Source organism: Sinohyriopsis cumingii, chromosome 8 (genome assembly GCF_028554795.1).
Source record: "Sinohyriopsis cumingii isolate HCF-2022 chromosome 8, ASM2855479v2, whole genome shotgun sequence".
In the NCBI taxonomy this organism is placed as follows: Eukaryota; Metazoa; Mollusca; class Bivalvia; order Unionida; family Unionidae; genus Sinohyriopsis; species Sinohyriopsis cumingii.
The window spans coordinates 116802930-116824151 of record NC_142968.1 but is presented as its reverse complement, the minus strand read 5'-3'; the positions used below and the strand labels follow the sequence as shown (position 1 = coordinate 116824151).

The window sequence follows — 21222 nt, the reverse complement described above, 5'->3', positions numbered from 1 at the left end:
AAAAAAAGAAAGAAAGGTTTGGCATAATGTGGTGTCTTTTTCCAATGCTTTGATGTAAATGTACCCAACTTACAAAAAACATTCACAACATGGCAGCCATATTGGAGGTCTGAGACGAAGTTTCTTGAAAACCTTATATCAATATATCATATCCATTTATGAGGAGTTGAAATATAATTTTCAAGCCTGTTTCTGTGTCTTCCACACTGGATATCAACATCACACCATTTTCATTTAGGACCTAACAGTGCCCCTGGTGAAACTGTACCTAGTTTCACGACATTCCTCAAAGTAGTAATAATAAATGATAATGATTCCTAGAAAGACAGATGAATGCCATGTCAGACACAGGACCAGCACATAAGCTCTTCTGATAAACTAAAATTCTTTCAAATTTCATCATTTAGACAATTTTATTTTCATGTGAAAACTTCTAGTTCTACAACAATTTAGTAATATATAATATATCGAAGAAAAACAACTGTTTCATGATACTGTTGAAATAAACTACAATTATCAAAATATTCTACAACCCACCTTATGTAAGAGACATAAGAAAGCCATTGGAGGTAGGATGGTATTGTATCAAAGTTGACAAAGAATCCACTGAACAATAACAGGGGAATTGCTGTAACTGGTCCCAAAAATACAGCCACCTGAAATAACAAAAATGAGTTCATTATATTATGAACAACTAAAAGGCACATATTTAAGTGAGAACTGTGTTATGAAGGCTTGGGAAATCCTGAATGCCTGGAGCTTTTCACTCAGAAGGCAGTAGCTCCATGAATACTATAACTAGAGTTCTAAAGTAACAGGGGGTCTATCTATATAGTGCCAGTAAATTCTTAGTATCTCTGCTGTTCAGATTTTGATTAACTGTTGCATCATGTGTGATAGTTCTTAATCATTGGGGTGTGTGTGTGTTATTTGAATTTTTAATGTAGCTTTAAAAAAATTTCTGTCATATCGCTACGATGTCTGCAGTGTGAAAGTTTATACTGATGTCTAGCATTGGGGTATGATGTCGCAGACATGTAGCATCATCTCCCACAGTCACATTATCCTGACACCATGCTGACCAGTTCTAACACTAACATCTTAGTACTGAGCAGCTAGCAAAGCTGCTGTTAGTACCATTTTTATAAGTCTTTGGTATGACTCAGCTGGGGTTCGAACCTGTGACCGCCTGCATCTGAAATGGATGCTCTAACCACTAGGCCACTGGAGTGGTCTCCTAATCAGAGGGAATCTAACTATCATTATATCATCTAATAACAGTCTCTGAATGGCACATTATGCATTCACCCCACGTTTAACAGTCCTCTATGTAGATTCTTTTTAGCAGAAATCGTTTCTTCTTTTTGTCAGAATACTAGTCCATTGATCTTCTGACCAAGCTTTCTTCTTTACCTTGATATGCAAGCCATTCCCTAAGTTTGAGATATAAGTAATGTTATTGTGCAGAAATTATTTTTATTCCTTCATTTGAGCTTTAACCCAAAATCAATAGGGTTCTTCCTTAGGCCAAGTGATCTACAAAGTCTGGGAACCATATATAATGGAGAACTGACATTATTCTATGAAAAGCATTGTTCTTATTTCAGTTGAGTGACCTTGATATTTGACACTGAGGCTGAAATTAATTGGGTCATTCTGTAGTTCAAGTGTAAACTGTCCACAGAAGTTAGGCAACTGTACACTGTGGAGAACTCCTTTTCCTTATTAGAGTCACAGTGACCTTACCCTTCGAGTTCTTGAGTCCAAAATCAAAAGCAGGGCTTATTCTAAACTGAACCATTACACAAATGCCCCTTTTCTTTCATCTTATCTTTCGTGCAAGAAAATGCCCTCCTTGGTGTCAACAGGGTGCATAAATAAGACTGAAGAAAATAATGCACAAGACCATTATGACTGATATAAGTCAGAATAAAGTGCACTCACCGTGAAAGATGCAAAATATAACAAATTTCATTAGCTGAAAACAAATATCTTGATTTTGATTAATTAACTTCAGCACTAATCAAGAGCACACAATCAACTATTTTCAAAAGAAGTATACATGGAAGAAAAATGTATTCTCTATGTCAACATAAATTTTATATGGGAATGGTTACTTGAGTACTGAGGAATTCAAATCACTGTACGTAAGGCTCATGACAGAATCTGATACTGATTGCAAGTGCTTGAATCATTAACTTCTTCAACTAATATTCATTTTTCCAGCAATATATACCCTGAATGAGTTGTTACTGAGTCGGACTATAGCACAGTTTTCTGCAATTTCTTTGTCCAACTAAAATAACCATCTTGAACAGCGGACATTATTATTTTTGTGGAAAATAATGCTGTAGACTGATTCAAGTATTAATGCTAGAAAAGTGAACATTCAGTGCAGAAATTAATGAACCAATGATACAAGTGTCTATGATAATGATGTCATTGAATTTCTTGAATAAACAAAAATGGGTATCTGCAACCTCTTGTATTCTCAATGACTCCACTTGTTGACTTTGAAGGGCCCCCTTTTCAAGTTCTTGAATCAACACTGTGACAAGTTCTTCCTTACCTCAAGTGCAAGATTTTCACAATGTCTAAATCTATTTTTGTATGCAAATGAAATATGTGACAGATAGAGACTGGATGGACATAATGACAACATAACATTGTACTCTATCAATATGTCACTTTTTAATTTCTGAAATTTTAAAAAAATTTCTGTGATATTTCACTGGCAATATATTACTAACATTTTCTGGTTCTCATATTTTACTCTTTTTATTAACATTATTTTTATAACATTTATGACTGGCACAAACTCCCTAATAAAATAAACTACTTAGAATCACTTTAAATTTCTTGGTTTGTTTTGAAAGGACATTTTTGCAGTAAATTGTTGTTCTCTGAGAATACTTACCCAATCACATCAACATTAGGATATAACCCTGCTATTTCCTGAATTCAGTCCTATAAAAAGTTGAAAATTTGCCTTTTCTGTTTGCATCATAAAGACAAAGAGCAGTAATTTCTGCTCTTTACCTCCCCTTGCCACCACTAGGTGTTGTCAGTTTTTATGCTGAGTGAACTACCAATAAGGATAGACCTCGCCATCTCCATCCTGAATCTCAGTGCAAGAATAAATTCATTGAAGCGACTCAGGTCTATGATTGGCCTCAACTTACTATTGGTCTTTTGGGATAATAAACCCACTGTGAATAAAATACCCAGAGATAATTATTTTCATACATTCTCCACCACCCATTTGTCGATGAGCAACTGTATTTCCTGCTGAGGAATATGGTCCTTCTACCAATCTGATGGCACATCCATTAGAAGGGGAAAGGAGGCTGGATAAGCGAAATCCTAAGCCCCTCCAAAGTGACTTGGTTTGCCCATCTGTTTGGAGAAATAAAAGAAGCTGATACAATATGATTAGAATTGCAGGTGCCAGTAGGCTGTAGACAGGTCATCAGGGTGTTCAGTCAGCTTTGGGAGGCAGGAGGCTCTGGGGTAGAGGATACTTGTTTCTTACCACCCCTGTAAAACTGCATCCTATACCGGTTTGGTTGCTGGAATAAGGCCGAGATCTGAACAACCTTTGGGATGTAAAAGATCCCTTTACTGAGCTCAACTGTTGTCCATCCAATGTGTCAGGGATTGTGGGTTTCTAAATGAGGGTGCAGGTAGAGTGGCCAGAAGGAGGGGTAGATCCTTATCTGCCTGACTCCAAATTTCTGAACTTTTGCTACTTAAACAGCAATGGTGAGCCATATGGAGCCATCCTTAATCCAGGACATAATGCAGTTTTAATGATACATCAAGTCAAGATCGGCAGAGGCATTAAGCTACAATTATGGTGACGTGCTCCACTAATGACCTGAGTAATTTGTGACATTGACTCCCAATTTTATTGGTTGGCTGATTTTTCACTATGGGCCAGATCAAGCATCAAACAAGCTTTGATGTGGTATGAAACACATTCTTATCAAAACTTGTAAAATAGAATGGCAGACATGTGGTATGAAACACATTCTTATCAAAACTTGTAAAATAACATGGCAGACATGTAGTATGAAACTCATTCTTATGAAAACTTGTAAAATAGCATGGCAGACGTGGTATGAAACACATTCTTATCAAAACTTGTAAAATAGCATGGCAGACATGTGGTATGAAACGCATTCTTATCAAAACTTGTAAAACAGCATGACAGACATGTGGAACACATTCTTATCAAAACTTGTAAAATAACATGGCAGACATGTTAACCGCTTACATTCTTGGGAGTTTAGCATGATAGGTGGTGGAATATGTTCTGTGCCAATGCAGTTTAGAACATGGCTGGTACCTGGCTTTCAAAAATGAAAGCTTTAGCACCCCTCCCCCAAGTCATGATATGTTAGTATAGCCAATTTTTAATCTCCTTCAGTTTTTCAAACTAGGAAGCACCTGGGAAGATGGAGACTCTTCCTTATCACCAGTGCTGACCAGCACTTATACTTCATAGTTGCACGTGTTGGTAGGGGGTGGAGGGCACTCCAAAGCCAGCGACACCTGGTGTATATACTAACAGCAACCTTAATTCTAAACTCTTTCTTCTCTATGGTCAGATCAGAGGAGGGCTGTTTCACTCACTGTGTGAATACTCTTAAGTCCTTGTCAATTTTCCTTTCAGGATAAACCATGCCCTGGCATAACAATGATGCAATGATAATACCCAACAGGTAGGCAGTGAAAACAGGAAAATCTGGCTCTGCTAGGGGATTCTTTTCACATCTAGGCAACAGCTGGTTAGCTGGGAGAATGGTTAGCCCAGCTGTTGGATGCGTAGAAGCTGTTCTGTTTGATTTCAGTACCATTTGTGCCAAACATGTCTAGATGGGCAGATTTTCTGCTATAGTCCTGATTCGTATGTGTAACTGTCAGCTTGGATATGGAGACAGATCTTTCACTAAGGTTCCCAATCTTACATATATAAGAAGCCATACATCTCGCTGAATGGTCTACGCTGAATGGTCTATCACTAAGATCCCCATAACTGAGTCTGGGTTGGGACATCTGGGCTGGCTGGAAAGCAAATATAGCTCAAGATGGCAAAATGGTACTTTATGCTGGATCCCAAAAATACCACATGTGCCTGGTATTACTGGCCCAAAAGCCAAGGTCAGACTTATGTGAGATTTGTGCCCACTGGGTTGCCAAAATATGGGTGAGTAATCCCCCATTATATTCAAATCATCTGCAGGAAAAAAAGATGGATAGAGAGGTAATATATGGCCTGAATTCATGAACTATACATCGTTTTCTGTGTAGTTAATGCAATGGTTTCTCAAAGGTCAGTGTATCCAACTGCAACACATCTGCATTCATCTTCTCCAATTCTGATAATGTCATAGTGGTGGAAGCTGTTGTCTGATTTATTTTGTTTTTCTGTTGGAAGAGGATTATTATGTTGTGTATGGAAGCAAAGCAAAAAAAGAAGACACCTAATAGTTGCAAGGGGAGGTGATGGCAAGAGTTACTGCCCTTTGTCTACTTGTTATTGACCAAAACAATACATTTTCATCTTTTGGAAAGGATGGATTTGAGGCTTATATCCTATGTTAATGAGTCTATGAAATATGCTGAAAGGAGAAACTAAATTTTGTACATTTATCATTTTACAGAAATTAAAAACGATAGAACATTAAGAAATGCTGCACAAAAATGAATGAATGATTATAACAACATTTGCTTGATTAATATTTCAATATGAATCTTAATCTGTGGTACTGACTACCCATAAGAACCATAAACATTGCCACCCACAACGAAAAAATGAATTCATAGTACAATAACAGCTAAAGAAATTTTCCTACAACCAAAGATATTAAAACAAACAAGGCTTTCAAAATAATTTACAAAATTACTAAAAACCAGTTAAGCAATATAAATGCAGATCATAAAATGCTGGTTTAACTTATTGTTAAAGTTGGGCATTGAAATTGTGAAAATTTAAGTGTAAATGATCTAAATTGAAATTTTCAGAATAAAAGTAATCAAGACTTTATTGTAATGGCGGACTAAGAACAACCTCATGTCATGCTGTATATCTGGCTGAAAGAGTTAATAAGCAATATTATACAATCAAACATCATTTATTTTACTTTGCCATAAAATAACTGTACTGGATATAGATTTAAATACTTCTTTCCCCATTGTTTACTCTGATCTGCTTGATGGGAATGAAGCTTTTGTTATTTTACTTCTTATTTGAATTTTCAACCTAACTCCTCTGAAATGGAAATTTATAAGTCAAAATAAGAAATATACAGTTTTTGGATTGAGAATTGGGATGATCAGTTTTTAAGCTGGGTTAGCACAATGGCTATATGGTGAGGTGTCTCAAAACAAGCATCCAACAACAATGATAAAGGCAAAAGGGTACGATAACAAAAATACTAAAGTCAAATTTAAGAAAACAAAATTGCAAAGGTCAAGGATCTTCTCTGCCAGAATATCATCACGGACTGTCTCTCAGGACAAAATCATTGTAATGAGGCAATTATAATTGCTGAATGTCAAACAGTTCAACATTTAATTATTTTATTGTTTCATGTTCTTGAACCTTGACAATATATTAGTATCATGAAAAAATAACGAGCCCTAACATGTGACAGGTCAAGTTAATTCCTCAAGGCTCAAAATTCATAAAACACTTGATGCCATGCCTGCAAAACTTTCTTTACAAAAGTAAAATCTCTTTGATTAGTTGATCATAAATCTCAAGTTCAAACAATTTTGTTATGATCTGAAGGCCAAGTTCTTGAAATTATTAAGTGTTGCCATAAATTCAAACCCCATAAGTCAAAAGTGCTGAACCAGGCCCATATATTTTTTTAAATAATGCTTCATGTTGTTTACTCTCAATAGCTTTTTCAATTTAGGCTAATCAAAAAGCATTGAAGAAGTAGTTATGCAGAAAAGTTTTTATAAGGTAAGAAATCTGACATTTACATTTTACTAGTATGAATTTTCATCAAACCAACCTGTAGTGATGTGGCTGCCCCTATAAGCAGTCCCAATGATTGTGCTACTAAAGATGTCTGTGTTGCCAAAGTCAAAAACATCACAAACCGCAAGAAGTCGTTAGGTTGAGAGGTCATCCAGTACACTATACTGCCATACACCAGTGGAAATATTATCTGAAAGATGATTGGATAGGTTGTAAACTTTTGTTACATAAAATGTGATTATGGTTCATTCTATCCAATACATGCATCTGCCCAAATATTTCCTAAAGAAGACCAGAAACCAATGGAAATACAGAATAATAATAAAAGCACTCTAGATGAAAACCTTATTCTGAAGTATCATCTGCGACCAATATTTAAATATTGGCATATCTTCTAGGAGTTGAATTTTGTGTCCTTGTATGCAAAATTTCCACGCCTATTCAGTTACTTTTGGGATGTCATGTCATAGTAGTGCCTCCAGCATCCCAAGTGGGAGTTGCCAGAGTAAAAGACAATGCCATTTTGTGTTGTTTACGGGTGTAATAGTACATAAGAAAAGCCTGTGGACAACATTTTTTTATCTTTTCCAAAAGATAAAGGCATAAAGAAAGTATGGACACATTATTACAAGTGAGTCGATTTCAAAGCAACAACTTACAGAACTTTGTGCTCATTACATTTCTCAAAGGAATGTTATGAGAGGGATCATGAAAAAATGACAGCTCTAGGATATGCAAATGCTAGGCCTAGACTAAAAGTTGGCGCTGTTCCAGACATACATATTTTAAATCCTGGAAAAAGTGTTATACGTGTGAGTTACAAAAATAGGCAGAAGGCCAAGTGACCACAAAATGCAGCAATCTATTCACAAATCTTTTATCTACACCAGCAGTGTTAAAACAATCTGACAGCCCAACACCCAGAGCCCCTCTGATTTTAGTTCGGGCCCAACCAGTATTCAAAGTGAGGTGTTCATCAGGCTTGTCAAAACAAAAATTATTTGCCTGAGGAAACTTTGATCAGGCTCATGAAATGAGTAAATGTATTTTCAAGATGTTGACATACTTGCCTTAACACAGCACAATATAAATCAAATCACCACTGTCCTAGGTGAAATTGAGATCTGAGTTTAATCAAATGGAAGCTTTGCTTAAAATAAGATTCTAAACATGTCATGTCTTGAGAAAACATAAAATCCAATAATCTTTAAAAAAAAGTAAAGACTTATAAAAAAATACTTTCAGTCTATGCCTGTTACATATAGTATGTATAAATGGTAATCTGTAATGATCGGAACTGATGTTAAACCTGGGCAGTTTAAATAGCAGTGATTAAAAGAAAAGAGGTCAAAGTTTCACATTAACTGGCTGACAATAGAAATTGGGGGGAGGAGACTATTGACCCCACCCCTTTGCCCCAATGTGTGAGCGCCCATGGGACGTGCCATTTCTTCCCATGATATGCCTTATTATTCCCCTAGGACAATCCCCTTTTTCATATTCTGGTCAGCTCTGGGTAAAATGCAAAATACCTTAAGTTTTTATTTAAATACACAAGCAATAAAGCCAGTGTGACTAATTAACAGTTAATCCCTATCATTGCATTTATCTTGTGAAAAGGACTGACCTTCGGACATACTTCAAAGAAACCATGTTCGACAGTGTGCGTATATAAGCACCAGCAATTAATTGTCAAATAAATGATGCCATTTTGTTGTAACCTAAGATGCCTAGGACTTCATTTCAACAGTTAAATTCTGCAGCCACAAGTTACCGTAAATGTGGCAAATGTTTTTCCCATGTTTTATGCTCCACCATATTTCCTTAGGTTCAAGTCTTAATGCACATAACACTGTTTACTGAATAAAATATTTATTCTGAATTAGTTCTTATGGGGCACATTAACTGCATGGTATATTTTGTTTTGATTCCTTCTTTTAATTTAATCATGGTAATTAAACTTTACAAAAAAGGTAGAGGAATGTCAGGTGTTATCTGGCCAAGTTTCTTTGGCAGAAATGGAGATGCGATTTTGTCTGCAGAGAAAATTTCACAGCATTCACAGTGATCATTCATTTAAGCTAATTGGTGACAATTTTATTCTTTTAATTTTTTTATACTATTGTACTGTTGTAGTTTAAAAACATCTGAAATTTACGTGAATAATGTTTAATCTTACTGTTCTATTTATTGAAGAAAAAAACCTGTTGTGTGATATTAATTATTTCATCCAGTACCGATTTAGACGTGTGTGTGTGTTTTCAATTTTTAATGTAGTTTTAACAATTTTTCAGTCATATCACTACGATGTCTGCAGTGTGGCAGTTTAGACATAGCGAGGCCCTAAGCTATGGGAAGCTGTAGAGGCCTTATTTGGTATAAAATAAAATTAAGAGGTCCCTTCAGACTGTGAGTTCAGACTGTGACGCTCTAAGCTGTAGCTTGTTTAGCTTATGCCTAAATCCAGCACTGATTTCATCACTACAATATTCACAAGTGATAAAATAGAATATGGCATCTGTATACGTTATATCTATTTATGTATGGTTTGGGTTTGCTTTTTTCTTCTGAGAAATGAAAATTGACAGACATAATGTAATAATTGGGACTTCTCTGTGACAAAATTGGGAGATTTTAAGAGATTGGGAGGTAAATGAGGAAATACCCCCAAATCGGGAGGTTTTAACCCTGCTTAAGAGTTGACAGGTATGAATTGTCCAAGATTGTGGAATTTCAGTCAGGGCTTGAGTTTATTTAAGTCACCAGCCCAGGGCCTGTGCCTAAAAATAATTTCTTTGAGCCCTGACCAGTACAGTACATAAACTATTATACCAGACAGCAGATTCAACTTTTGAATGTGCAAACAAAATCTGGTCTCCTCCTGTCTGTCTTGCTCGCCATGTTTATGTTTGTATTCAAGGACTAGCTAGTATTGCGTGACGGGACCATGTGATCTGTCGTCTCATCAAAACTCTGCAATTTACAGAATCATGGTATCTTCCATGCAATATTATACTACCTGCTTACAATATTTAATTTATAAACATTACAGTCGAATTAAAATCTGTACAGAATTACATAAGTAAAAGGAAAGGTTTGATTTCTGGTCTCCTTTAACACTTTTCATAACTTCAGAGTATAAAAGCAATCGCATTATTGCTTACAAATATGCATTAAGTCTATGTTAAACAAGAGACCAAAGGAGGCTATCTATCATTCACTATCCAGTGTTTCCCTTTATGCACATTTGTGTGTCAGGGACGCACACTGAGAAAATTGATGCACACATTTTGTTGCATGCATTTTTTTGATGCAAAGGATTCGCATAATGCAATCAGAATTTATTTAATATCCAATGCTTTGGATGAGGGATGGCATCTTTTATACTTCGAGCATAGGCATAGACTGGTTCTCTGCTTTGTTTGCTCCTTGCCTTGCACACCTCTATTCGTATAGTGGAGTGCGATGCAGGGAGCATATGAAACAGGGAACCAGACTAGCATAGGCAATGTTATGACATAGTAGTTTCCCTTACCTCGTGAGCTCTCACACAATTTCCACTGAGCTCAGTAAGATGTCTTAATGTTTAACCTCAATGCTTGTTGCACTAGAAAATGATCTCCTGATTAAAATGGCATGCACTAAGAATCATTAGCAGAGAAAGTGAAACAAGCAGAACACAAGAGTAACCATGGATCTAACTTTAATGAAAAATGAAGGACATTTTCCCTTGGCTGGAATATGGCACATCCATTAGGATTACTGGTGTGACTTATGATTGCATGATTGCGAAGACTGCAAAAGTGAATAATCCTTTTGTGACAGGGTTTAAGAATTTTAAAAGGAGACTGTTACAAGTATGACTTTAAACTAAAAGAAAAATGAACTAATAAAATTATTCTTTGAATGGACAATGCATTTATTTGTTAAATGTGCATGCAGGTTTATTTGTATGTTTGGAGAGAGAAAGAGAAAAAAAATGTTGTGCAAGTTGCAATATCCTATTTCAAGCCGAAAAAGTACTGGTCAGATGAAAATTTGTCAGAACATTTTTTACCCCCACATTTTTTATTAGACCCCCAGTTCTGACACCAAGTTTTTTTTTACCCCTCAATTTTACACCCATGCAGGATACACTTGGCTTACATAACTAAATAGCTGACAATTTCACAATGCAGCTTTTCTAGTATGTTAAGAACTAAATAAATGTCAACTATCTCCCAAATCTGATATCATGTTGATTTAACCAGCTTTCCTAGATCCTAATATTTATTCTAATGATATAGGCATGATATGCAAGGTCTCTGGGTCTAATCAATGTCATCCAAGAGCTTGATGATCAAAACCCATTTAGCAAGCTTTACACAAGTTCAATCAGAAACAGTCTCTGGATTTAGTGATGTAAACAAGGTCAGCCAATCAGATGTAAGGCTGATCACATTTATGACAAAACCTGTCTATCAAGATGATTCAATGGCACAGTCATAAACTTCTGGCTATATAGTGTGCACAAATTTTGCATAACGAAGTCATAAAAATTGGGATAAAATACTTTGCTGCAATAATAATAATAATAATAATAATAATAATAACAATATATTTTTTTATTTATAGAGGGTGCCTCATTTGGTAAAGGACTATTCTCAACTGAGAGGCTCTTGACAAGAAATTACAGGTGTTAATCATATAATATACTATATATGTGGATTTGCGAAATTCTGTTCAAGAACCGACAATGTAATTTGAAATCAAAGTAATATTACAATGAAAGTGACCAACTAATGGCTGTACAAAGTAATATTACAATGAAAGAGACCAACTAATGGCTGTACAAAGTAATATTACAATGAAAGTGACCAACTAATGGCTGTACAAAGTAATATTACAATGAAAGTGACCAACTAATGGCTGTACAAGACAAAATGAAGGTCATGGCCATTACAAAACTTGTGTTTTATTGAAAATTATTGTCATATTCAGCAAGCAATATTGTCATTTTGATTTTACAAGTACCTAAAATATAAATATGTCTACAGTGAAAAAATGAACAAGCTAACTTACTGTAGAACACTTTTTTTTCATTGGTCTCAAATTTCATGGTTTGGGTTACAAAAAACACATATTTGTAGGTACCTAATTTCATGGCTCTATCATTTACACAAAAAAAAAGACCAAAAATAGTATGCATATTTCTCTGTACAAGTTTACTAGTATACCTACATTTATTTCCATGTGCAAACAAACATGTTTAATTTGTACTGCAGTAAGTAAGTAAGTTACTCCTTGCTACCATCTGGAATAAGTGTGGATATCTGAAATAAATTGCTGACTTCTTTTTCCACTCATGTTTGAGCTAGCAAATTTATACACTATTGTAATCTTAAGTAATTAGGTTCTCAGGTGTTTTATCAATGCATCACATTCTGAACAATTAGGAATTAGGCACCTGAACAAAGCCAATGACTGAAAACCTGACAATTTGCTGGTGACCTTGACCTTTTGGTCTAAAATTGAATCCACAAGGTTGATGACTGGTGCAGAAGGTATTGTTACAAAATATGACCTTATGAGCAGTATTCAACACAGGTGATTGGTCAGTTCAATGAACTGGAGGACGCTGGAGATGTACATTCAAATCAGGTTACAGTTGTCCTGAAAACATCTACATTATGCCAATTCATGCAGTTACTTTACCAATGTAGCACTTTGGAAAGGCCAGATTAAAATGGACTTTGAGATAATGGTACTAATCTACTGATTGTAAAAGGGATTATTATGAGCTTTAGGAAATAAACAAAAGGACACAGACCTTGTAAATCTGCTTATATTACAATAATGTACAGGTAGAGTCATTACAATCTTGCAGAAGCTTTCATGTTCATGTAATTTTGCATTTAAATTTTATTTTTTTTATTGTTGTGGGGTTTAATGCCGTTTACAAGCGAGTCCATGTTTTCACAAGAAGTATGACTTGTATCAATCATAAATTCATTATAGTTAATATATTACTCCCAGAATGAATAAAAATGAGGTGTTTCCATTTTCTTTTTTTCAGAAGTTAACTGAACATTGATCAGATACACTAAATGGATTTAAAATATTACGCCAAAAAGATGCATTTGGTGCATGGTGCTAGCCATTAAATGAGTTCTGTGTCTCTATAAAAGACATCAACATCTAAAATATCTTGTTCTCTGCAAACACACTTTTAGGTACATGTAATTTATGGTTCCCAGGTTTGATGTGATCCACCTAAGACTTACATCAACCATCACTCAAGCTCCAGGAAATAAATACAGCATGTGCTGATATCGTCGTATTCCCAATGATATATACATACATGTGTATTGACTAGAACTGAAAAAGGCAAAGTTGGCCTGGCACCTACAATGTTATGTTTTGCTCTGTTTTGAATTTGTCTTTCCATGGATATCTTGTATGTAAGACTGGACAGTTCAGTCATGTAAATTGTGTTTTCTTGATTGAATCACATGATTGGATTATTTATATATAGTATATGGTATGCAATTTTAGGAAAGGTAGATTAATAATCAATCAACTACATGGAGTCAGCATAAACATACAAACAATACTCAGGTAGAACAAATATTTACAAATCAAAACTGACATGGGATATTCTCTGAAAAATAGTTCCAACTGCAGTCTAAGGTTAGTTAAAAAATCTCTATTTAAAATGTGCACGTAGATACTGTTGGTGCAAGAGAGTTTGTATACCTGTTTTAGGTGACCCAGTTTTTTTTTACATTATTCAAAGTTATTGAAAGATCGACAGTTTGTATCATTTACTTTATGCTTCATTCTACAACCATACTTTATCAATAGTTTGTTTGTCTCATGATACACTACAAGAATAGAAAATATTGCCATTCATCAATGATAAATGAACCGCTGCAAGATTCATGTTAGGTGGCAAGTCAACACAATACTAGCGATTAAATTATTGTCTAAAAATGTAAAGATAAAGAATTTCAAAAGAAATGCAAACATTGGAAAGTTAATTTCTCCAAATAAATGTAAACATTGTACCAAAATGATAAAACATAAACAGTACATGTGTTGAAACTATGTATTACACAGGTCAAAACAAAAGGAAAAGATAAAGAGATATAAAGTCACATTTGTTTATATCAACTGCATTCCCTCCACATGCCCATAACTGTTTACTAGTGACAATGTTTTTTTGTAGAGTTCACATAGAAAATGTCTGCCTCAAATGGTGGAAGCTGATACACAGGACACATAAATGTGCTCATTATCGGTGGATACTGGCAGGCTATGCAATCCGATCTAGGTCCACACTAAAGGTGGTGTGTACGAGTCAGGTATGAGTGTTCTATTATGTGACTGACCAACTGCATTTGAAAGAAACAAAGAAGAAAAAGTTATTTCTGCTTACCTGAAATGGCATGTCGGCCATTGTCTTGGCAAGATAGTAGGCTCTTAGACTGTACCAGTAGTTCAAGTGCTCGCGAACACAAACTGTCATCTCGAGGGGAACTGTCAAAAACATGAATGATTTAAATGCCAGACATTTCTATGGTTTCATAGAGAATGTAGTGTATTAAAAGACTGATTTGCCTAGTCTTATGGATATGCTAGTGGACACAGATGCAGTCTGTTTGTTTCTTTAACTAGAACAGGGATTACTTAGTTTATACTAAATTCCTATCATGATAATTAACTGTTGATTCATTTGCCTCCAATCAGACAGAATGAAGAGGGTCTATACCTATATTAGTACGACTGTATAAAACCTTTATAGCTGTATTTATGTAAAATAACCATTAGTTATTGCCATACTCACACGAGGGGTTGTTCAAAGTTATCTCCCCTTTGATAGTGACCTTTACACAAATCCTGGTAATTTGCAAACTGCTCCCCTAATGGCATTGTTTAACATCAATGCTTACGCAGACATGCCAACCCTGACAAGACCGTCTCAGTAGGGCAGTTTATTTTTTTCCATAAGTTTAACCAGATTTCAGTAAGTTGTAACAAAATATAATAAAGCTGCTCTAGTAAAACTGGAAAACGTATTTAAAAGTTTGGTACTTGAAACACAGTGATGGGAAACATTATGTTTAACTGAAAAGTTTGTAAAGTACATGTAGACCTTATTTACCACTAATACTGTTGCATAAACTTCAGTTCCAAACCCAGCAGCTGAATAGCTTGTCACAATTTCTGAACTTGACATAAATCTGGAGTTTTTTTCCATTTCACATGACGAGGGCAATAATATCTCCTGCCACGAGCCATACTCAAATTGACATGTGATGTCCAATAAATGTAACTGTGTTCCTTCCTGCTTTTATTCATAAGAATCTGAATATTCCTTTATATTCTTCTGTACGGATTATTAATACCTTTTAAAAGGCTTAATTTTGCTGGTTTCCATTTTTAACAATTTCTATAACCAACAGCTTGATCATAAAGCCACTTCACATGAAAAAAAAATGTGCAGTTTAATGCATCACAGGTAAAGTTAGTCTGGTTCCCTAACTAATTCCACTAATTCTAATATGAAACCCAGATTTAAATCAAACACGGATGAAGCAATTATCCTGATTTTTCAGCAACAATCATTTTTAAAAAAAAATTCCGAAGTTTCTGCTTTTATTCCATAAGTCTGTATTTTAAGGGTCATTTTCATAAGACTTAAGGCAAACTTGTATGGGTTGGCAGGTCCATATATTATCAGGGAGTTGTTGTAAGTTTGAATCAATATTCAATTTAACAAATTCATTAATTAACAAAGATAGTGCAAGTTTCTTTCTAGAATTGGACAAACTTTCTTGTCAAATCAGATAAATAGAAGAAATGGTATATATGCAGGATTCTGACAGAAAACAGTCATTGGCATTCTGACACAAGTGTGAATCCCACATGGGGAACAGTTTGTGTGACCTGATACAAAAAGGGCAGCAGAGGTCAAGGGTTATTAGGGAGAAATGTGTATGGTGCACATTTACAAAAATGATGTTCTACTTACATGTTAGAACAGTGGGCATAAGGGCTGAGAACATGAGGAACAGCATGCAGAAGAAGAGACAGCCAGCATTGTTCAAAACCTTAGTGGCCTCATTTCCAATTCCAAGGTAAAGAAGACCAATCAGGATTCCAACAGTTAGGTGGGCAATCAGTCGCAGACGTGTCAGGGTCTGGAATAAAAAAATTAAACTTGTGCAAAATAAGTGTTTATCTTTTTCGTCACTGAACATGATGAATCCATTAGTTTATTGTTATAATTATCATTTTGTCCTTTTTGTGAGTCCCTGTGTTTTTTATGTTTACTGGTTATGACCTCACACAAATATGAGGGTTTAACTTTGATTTTAAAAAAACACAGCTCTCTTTCGGTTTAGAAAGTTTCATCTAATTACTACAGGCAGTGTCTGAGTCCCGTGATTTGCCAAGAAACAGGAACAGTAAATTGATGATGCAAGATGATGATGTCACTAATTACTACAGGCAGTGTCTGAGTCCCGTGATTTGCCAAGAAACAGTAAATTAATGATGCAAGATGATGTCACTAATTACTACAGGCAGTGTCTGAGTCCCATAATTTGCCAAGAAACAGTAAATTGATGATGCAAGATGATGATGTCACTAATTACTACAGGCAGTGTCTAAGTCCCATGATTTGCCAAGAAACAGTAAATTGATAATGTAAGATGATGATGTCACTAATTATTACAGGCAGTGTCTGAGTCCCGTGATTTCCCAAGACCCAGTAAATTGATGATGCAAGATGATGATGTCACTAATTACTACAGGCAGTGTCTGAGTCCCATGATTTGCCAAGAAACAGTAAATTGATGATGCAAGATGATGATGTCACCACTGTCACTTGTGACATATGACCCTTCTATCACAGAACTGTATGCAAAATTTGGAGCAATAAATGTTACTCCACATGGGGAAAATCATACTTCAAGATGTAGAAAAACAGCTTTCTGATTGGCCAGAATATATTTTTAGCTGAGTCAAGTTTAATGTGTGCAGACCCTGCATTGCTGTTTTGTACTTCCTCCCAAGGAAAGGATTTTTTGCTTGTGTCTTACAGCACAGCAACACAAGTAGGTCATTAAGTGCTGAGGTAATTGGAGTAAAGTGCCTTGCCCAAGGACATTACCATGGAAACTGATCTGGACTGATCCTATGGTAGAATTTTAACCAGCACCCATTTGGTACTGAGGCCAGCATGCTCCTCCAAAAAAGGCAAGACCAAAATGTACTTTGTATCCAAAATGTTAATAATGATAAAAATAAAATACAAAAAAGTTTTGAAAAATGTGACAACTTTAAAATAATTATCAATACTGATTTAAATAGGATCAGAAAGAATTACCTGTCACTTAATAGCAAACAAAATGATACAATTTTTTTTGCTTGTATAAAACAATTTTATATAATTCTCACCGTATCCCTCATGATGGACATAAAAGTCCTGATGAAGAGGATCCGGAACTGTGTGAAGCAGCTGGTAGCAAAGGTGTGACATTCTTGTTCGCCAAGTAAATCCTGAAGAAAAATAAATCACCTATAAAATATATCATTATTAGATAGTACCAATGAACAGTGGTATGGTAGCCATTTGGTATCATTGACAAATTCAAACTTAAATTTTGATACATAAATATCTTTCTATTTGCAACTTACAAACTAATGCTCATTATTAGACAGAACAAGTAACAGTGGTATGGTAACCCTTTGCTATCTATTAAAAGCTTATTTTGACCGGTAAATATAATCATGTTTTCAACTTCAAATATATCAATAAAAAAGCTGAATATTATGAGACTTTGCATCAAGGTTTAATTAATACTTCATCTTGCATACAAATTCCCTTTATTGCAACATTGGTAAGGGAAAAGTGTGTTGAAACAAAGTATCTGTTCGAACAATTAACATCTTAATTAGGTGTTATGACAGCCAATGGTCACTATTTTTGGCATTAATTGCAACTGAATTAATTTAACATCAATTTACTTGTAATGCTATTTACTATTACACAGTTATTTCATAGCTAAGCTGGGAACAGACTGAACTACTTGCCCAGAAGTACTGTGGATAACCAGGTATTGTCAAATGCTCTACTTTCCCAGAAGTACTGTGGATAACCGGGTGTTCTAGCGTCAAATGCTCTACTTGCCCAGAGGTACTGTGGATAACCAGGTGTTCTAGCATCAAATGCTCTGCTTGCCCAGAGGTACTGTGGATAACCCTGTGTTCTATCGTCATATGCTCTACTTGCCCACAGGTACTGTGGATAACCCCACGTTCTATCGTCAAATGCTCTACTTGCCCAGAGGTACTGTGGATAACTGGGAACTCTACTGTCAAATGCTCTACTTGCCCAGAGGTACTTTCGATAACCTGGTGTTCTATTGTTAAATGCTCTCCTTGCCCAGAGGTACTGTGGATAACTTTGTGTTCTTTTGTCAAATGCTCTACTTGCCCAGAGGTACTGTGGATAACTGGGTGCTTTATTGTCAAATGCTCTACTTGCCCAGAGGTTCTGTAGATAACTGGGCACTCTATTGTCAAATGCTCTACTTGCCCAGAGGTACTGTGGATAACCCCGTGTTCTATCGTCAAATGCTCTACTTGCCCAGAGGTACTGTGGATAACCGGGCCCTCTATTGTCAAATGCTCTACTTGCCTAGAGGTACTGTGGATAACCCCATGTTCTATCATCAAATGCTCTACTTGCCCAGAGGTACTGTGGATAACTGGGTATTCTATCGTCAAATGCTCTACTTGCCAAGAGGTACTGTGGATAACCAGGTGTTCTATTGTCAAATGCTCTACTTGCCCAGAGGTACTGTGGATATGTGTGATGTGATTTTGATTTTTAATGTAGCTTTAACAATTTTTCAGTCATATCGCTACGATGTGTGCAATGTGGCAGTTTATAGTGATGTCTAGCACTGGGGCATCATGCCACAGACATGTAGCATGATGTCCCACCCAGTCACATTATCCTGACACCAGGCCGACCAGTCCTAACACTAACCTCTTAATGCTGAACGCCAAGCGAGGCAGCTGTTAGTACCATTTTTGTAAGTCTTTGGTATGACTCGGCCAGGGATCGAACCCACGACCTCCCGCATCCGAAGCGGATGCTCTAACCACTAGGCCACCGGAGTGGTTAGGTACTGTGGATAACCAGGTGTTCTATTGTCAAATGCTCTACACTGAGGGCAATAGAACATACGGTTGTCCATAGCAGGAAGGGGAAAATAATTTGATCTATTCTGAACATAGCATTTAAATAAATGTTTTATTACCACAGATTTTGCATGTTTTTTGACTGGTGGCTTTTTAGACACTAAAAATAATTTGACAAATTTTTAATGCTTTATTATTTCAGATGATATGTTATAATAACTTTTGTTCTCTGATACAGCGTAGGGAAACACAGAATCTTGACTTCAAGAAAAAATCCTTGATGTGTTTGCTGGTAACTAAACATAGATGAAGTTCACACAAAGTAAACATGTCATCAATGGTGAATAATTATGCCCTTAGATCTCAATGTTACCAAAATGAATGGAACTGTCTAGAGATAAAAGATCTTTATGAACTACATCACTCCCATTTTGTGAACAACACATAGTAGCCCACATAAATATGGATTCTGTGCTAGTATTTAACTTCTGTTAGATTTGAAACCTAAAAAAGGTCACACTGTTAGGGACTGTTTGGTGGCAGCCATGTTAGAATTAATAAATCAATGAATGAAATGAATTTTATGCATTCTTTTATAACCATGATACTTTTTGTTTTTAAAATCGGTATGGGGTACAAGATGCCCAGAGGGTAGGCAGAAACTACACATATAAAGTATGAAAGGCCTAATTAGTTTTTAAATATTAAATATTCTCATTAAAAATCACAAATATTATGGATTTAATGTGATAATGCTCGTGTCAAAGTAACTTTTTATAAATAAAAAAATTGTGAATAATTATCAATCATGGTACAAAACCAACCGCCATTAAAATCTGGACACAACATCTCGCTGTAACTACCCAGGTATGTCCATTGAGTCAATTTTCCCACTCAATGTAGTTAAATGTACACTGTCCACTTTTATCTGAATCTTTGTTGTTGTTGTTGTTGTTGTGGGGTTTAACGCCATTTTTCAGCACACGATAGGCTATACATGGCGGCCAGTATTAATGGTGGAGGAAGAACCCGGTAAAGCACCGGAAAGAACCACCGACCCACGAGAAGCTACTGGCAAGCTTTCTCACATACCCACATTGGCTGAATCCTAGACTCGAACCGCCGCAGACAGAGGTGAGATGGCAGTGATCCATAACGAAGAGCGCTTTAGACCACTCGGCCACTCTGAATCTTTGTAATATACAATTTCTCAGCAGTGATCAAAGGACTCTCCACCTTTTCGTTTAACTGCTTTCACTTTTCATTCTAAACTGAGATCAACATTTATCACCTTTTTGCAACAACTTGTTCCTTGTTTGGCAATATGTAGTTGTCACATGAGATGCTCAGTATTTACTTAAAAAAGCTTGTCAGGCGGTTGACTTCTTTTTTCTTTCATTAATAATGTACCTGGTTAAATACATTTTGTAACCTATCAGAGAGAAGCAAAAAAAGTTAACGTACCATTTTACTATCTGGCTACTGGATGTCATGCTGACTTGAGCAGAAAAGTATTGTGCTTCTCAGCAATCAGCTTTTGAGGTCTTGATAATAGCCAGTGACTATTAAAATGACAAAATCCAACATCTAAAAAACACACAGCAGTGCTAGCTAGGGGTGAAACAATTCACTGATATATCGATGCATCAATGCTTTTGCTGCAACGATACATATCTCGATACAAGAGATGGAAAATCTACACAAAATGATACTTACAGTATGCAAGTTATTTTACTCTTCAATAGTCATGGATAATTATTAGTTGGCTTTGTTATTCTTTAAATTTAGAATTCATCTTTTCCAGTCACATGCACTCGTTATTGTTAGTAAAAATGAGAAAAGGCTATTGAGAATACTTGCTTGCCATCTAAAAATGAACATAAAGTGGCATGGTTTGTAATCTGCCCCCATCCCCATGCAGTGTTAATTATCTTATGCATGTTCAACATATTGGATACATTCCCAAACCTGTTCACATGTATAGTGAAGTATTTTACTCGTCATTTCATAACCACACTTTTACACAAAGTTTT

At 35.7% G+C, this 21222-nt stretch overlaps 1 protein-coding gene across 2 annotated transcripts in view; it reads right to left on the bottom strand.

Moving 5' to 3' along the window:
* LOC149794471 (ATP-binding cassette sub-family G member 1-like) overlaps positions 1 to 21222 on the bottom strand; it is an 85442-nt gene that overhangs the window by 7529 nt on the left and 56691 nt on the right. For both annotated transcript variants that reach the window (XM_089968712.1, XM_089968713.1), the window contains 5 exons: positions 17438 to 17539; positions 16008 to 16176; positions 14412 to 14512; positions 7029 to 7184; positions 538 to 656 (listed from right to left, as the gene is read on the bottom strand). In XM_089968712.1, coding sequence (XP_089824838.1) covers positions 538 to 656; positions 7029 to 7184; positions 14412 to 14512; positions 16008 to 16176; positions 17438 to 17539 — 647 coding nt within the window. The remainder of the gene's footprint in view (positions 1 to 537; positions 657 to 7028; positions 7185 to 14411; positions 14513 to 16007; positions 16177 to 17437; positions 17540 to 21222) is intronic.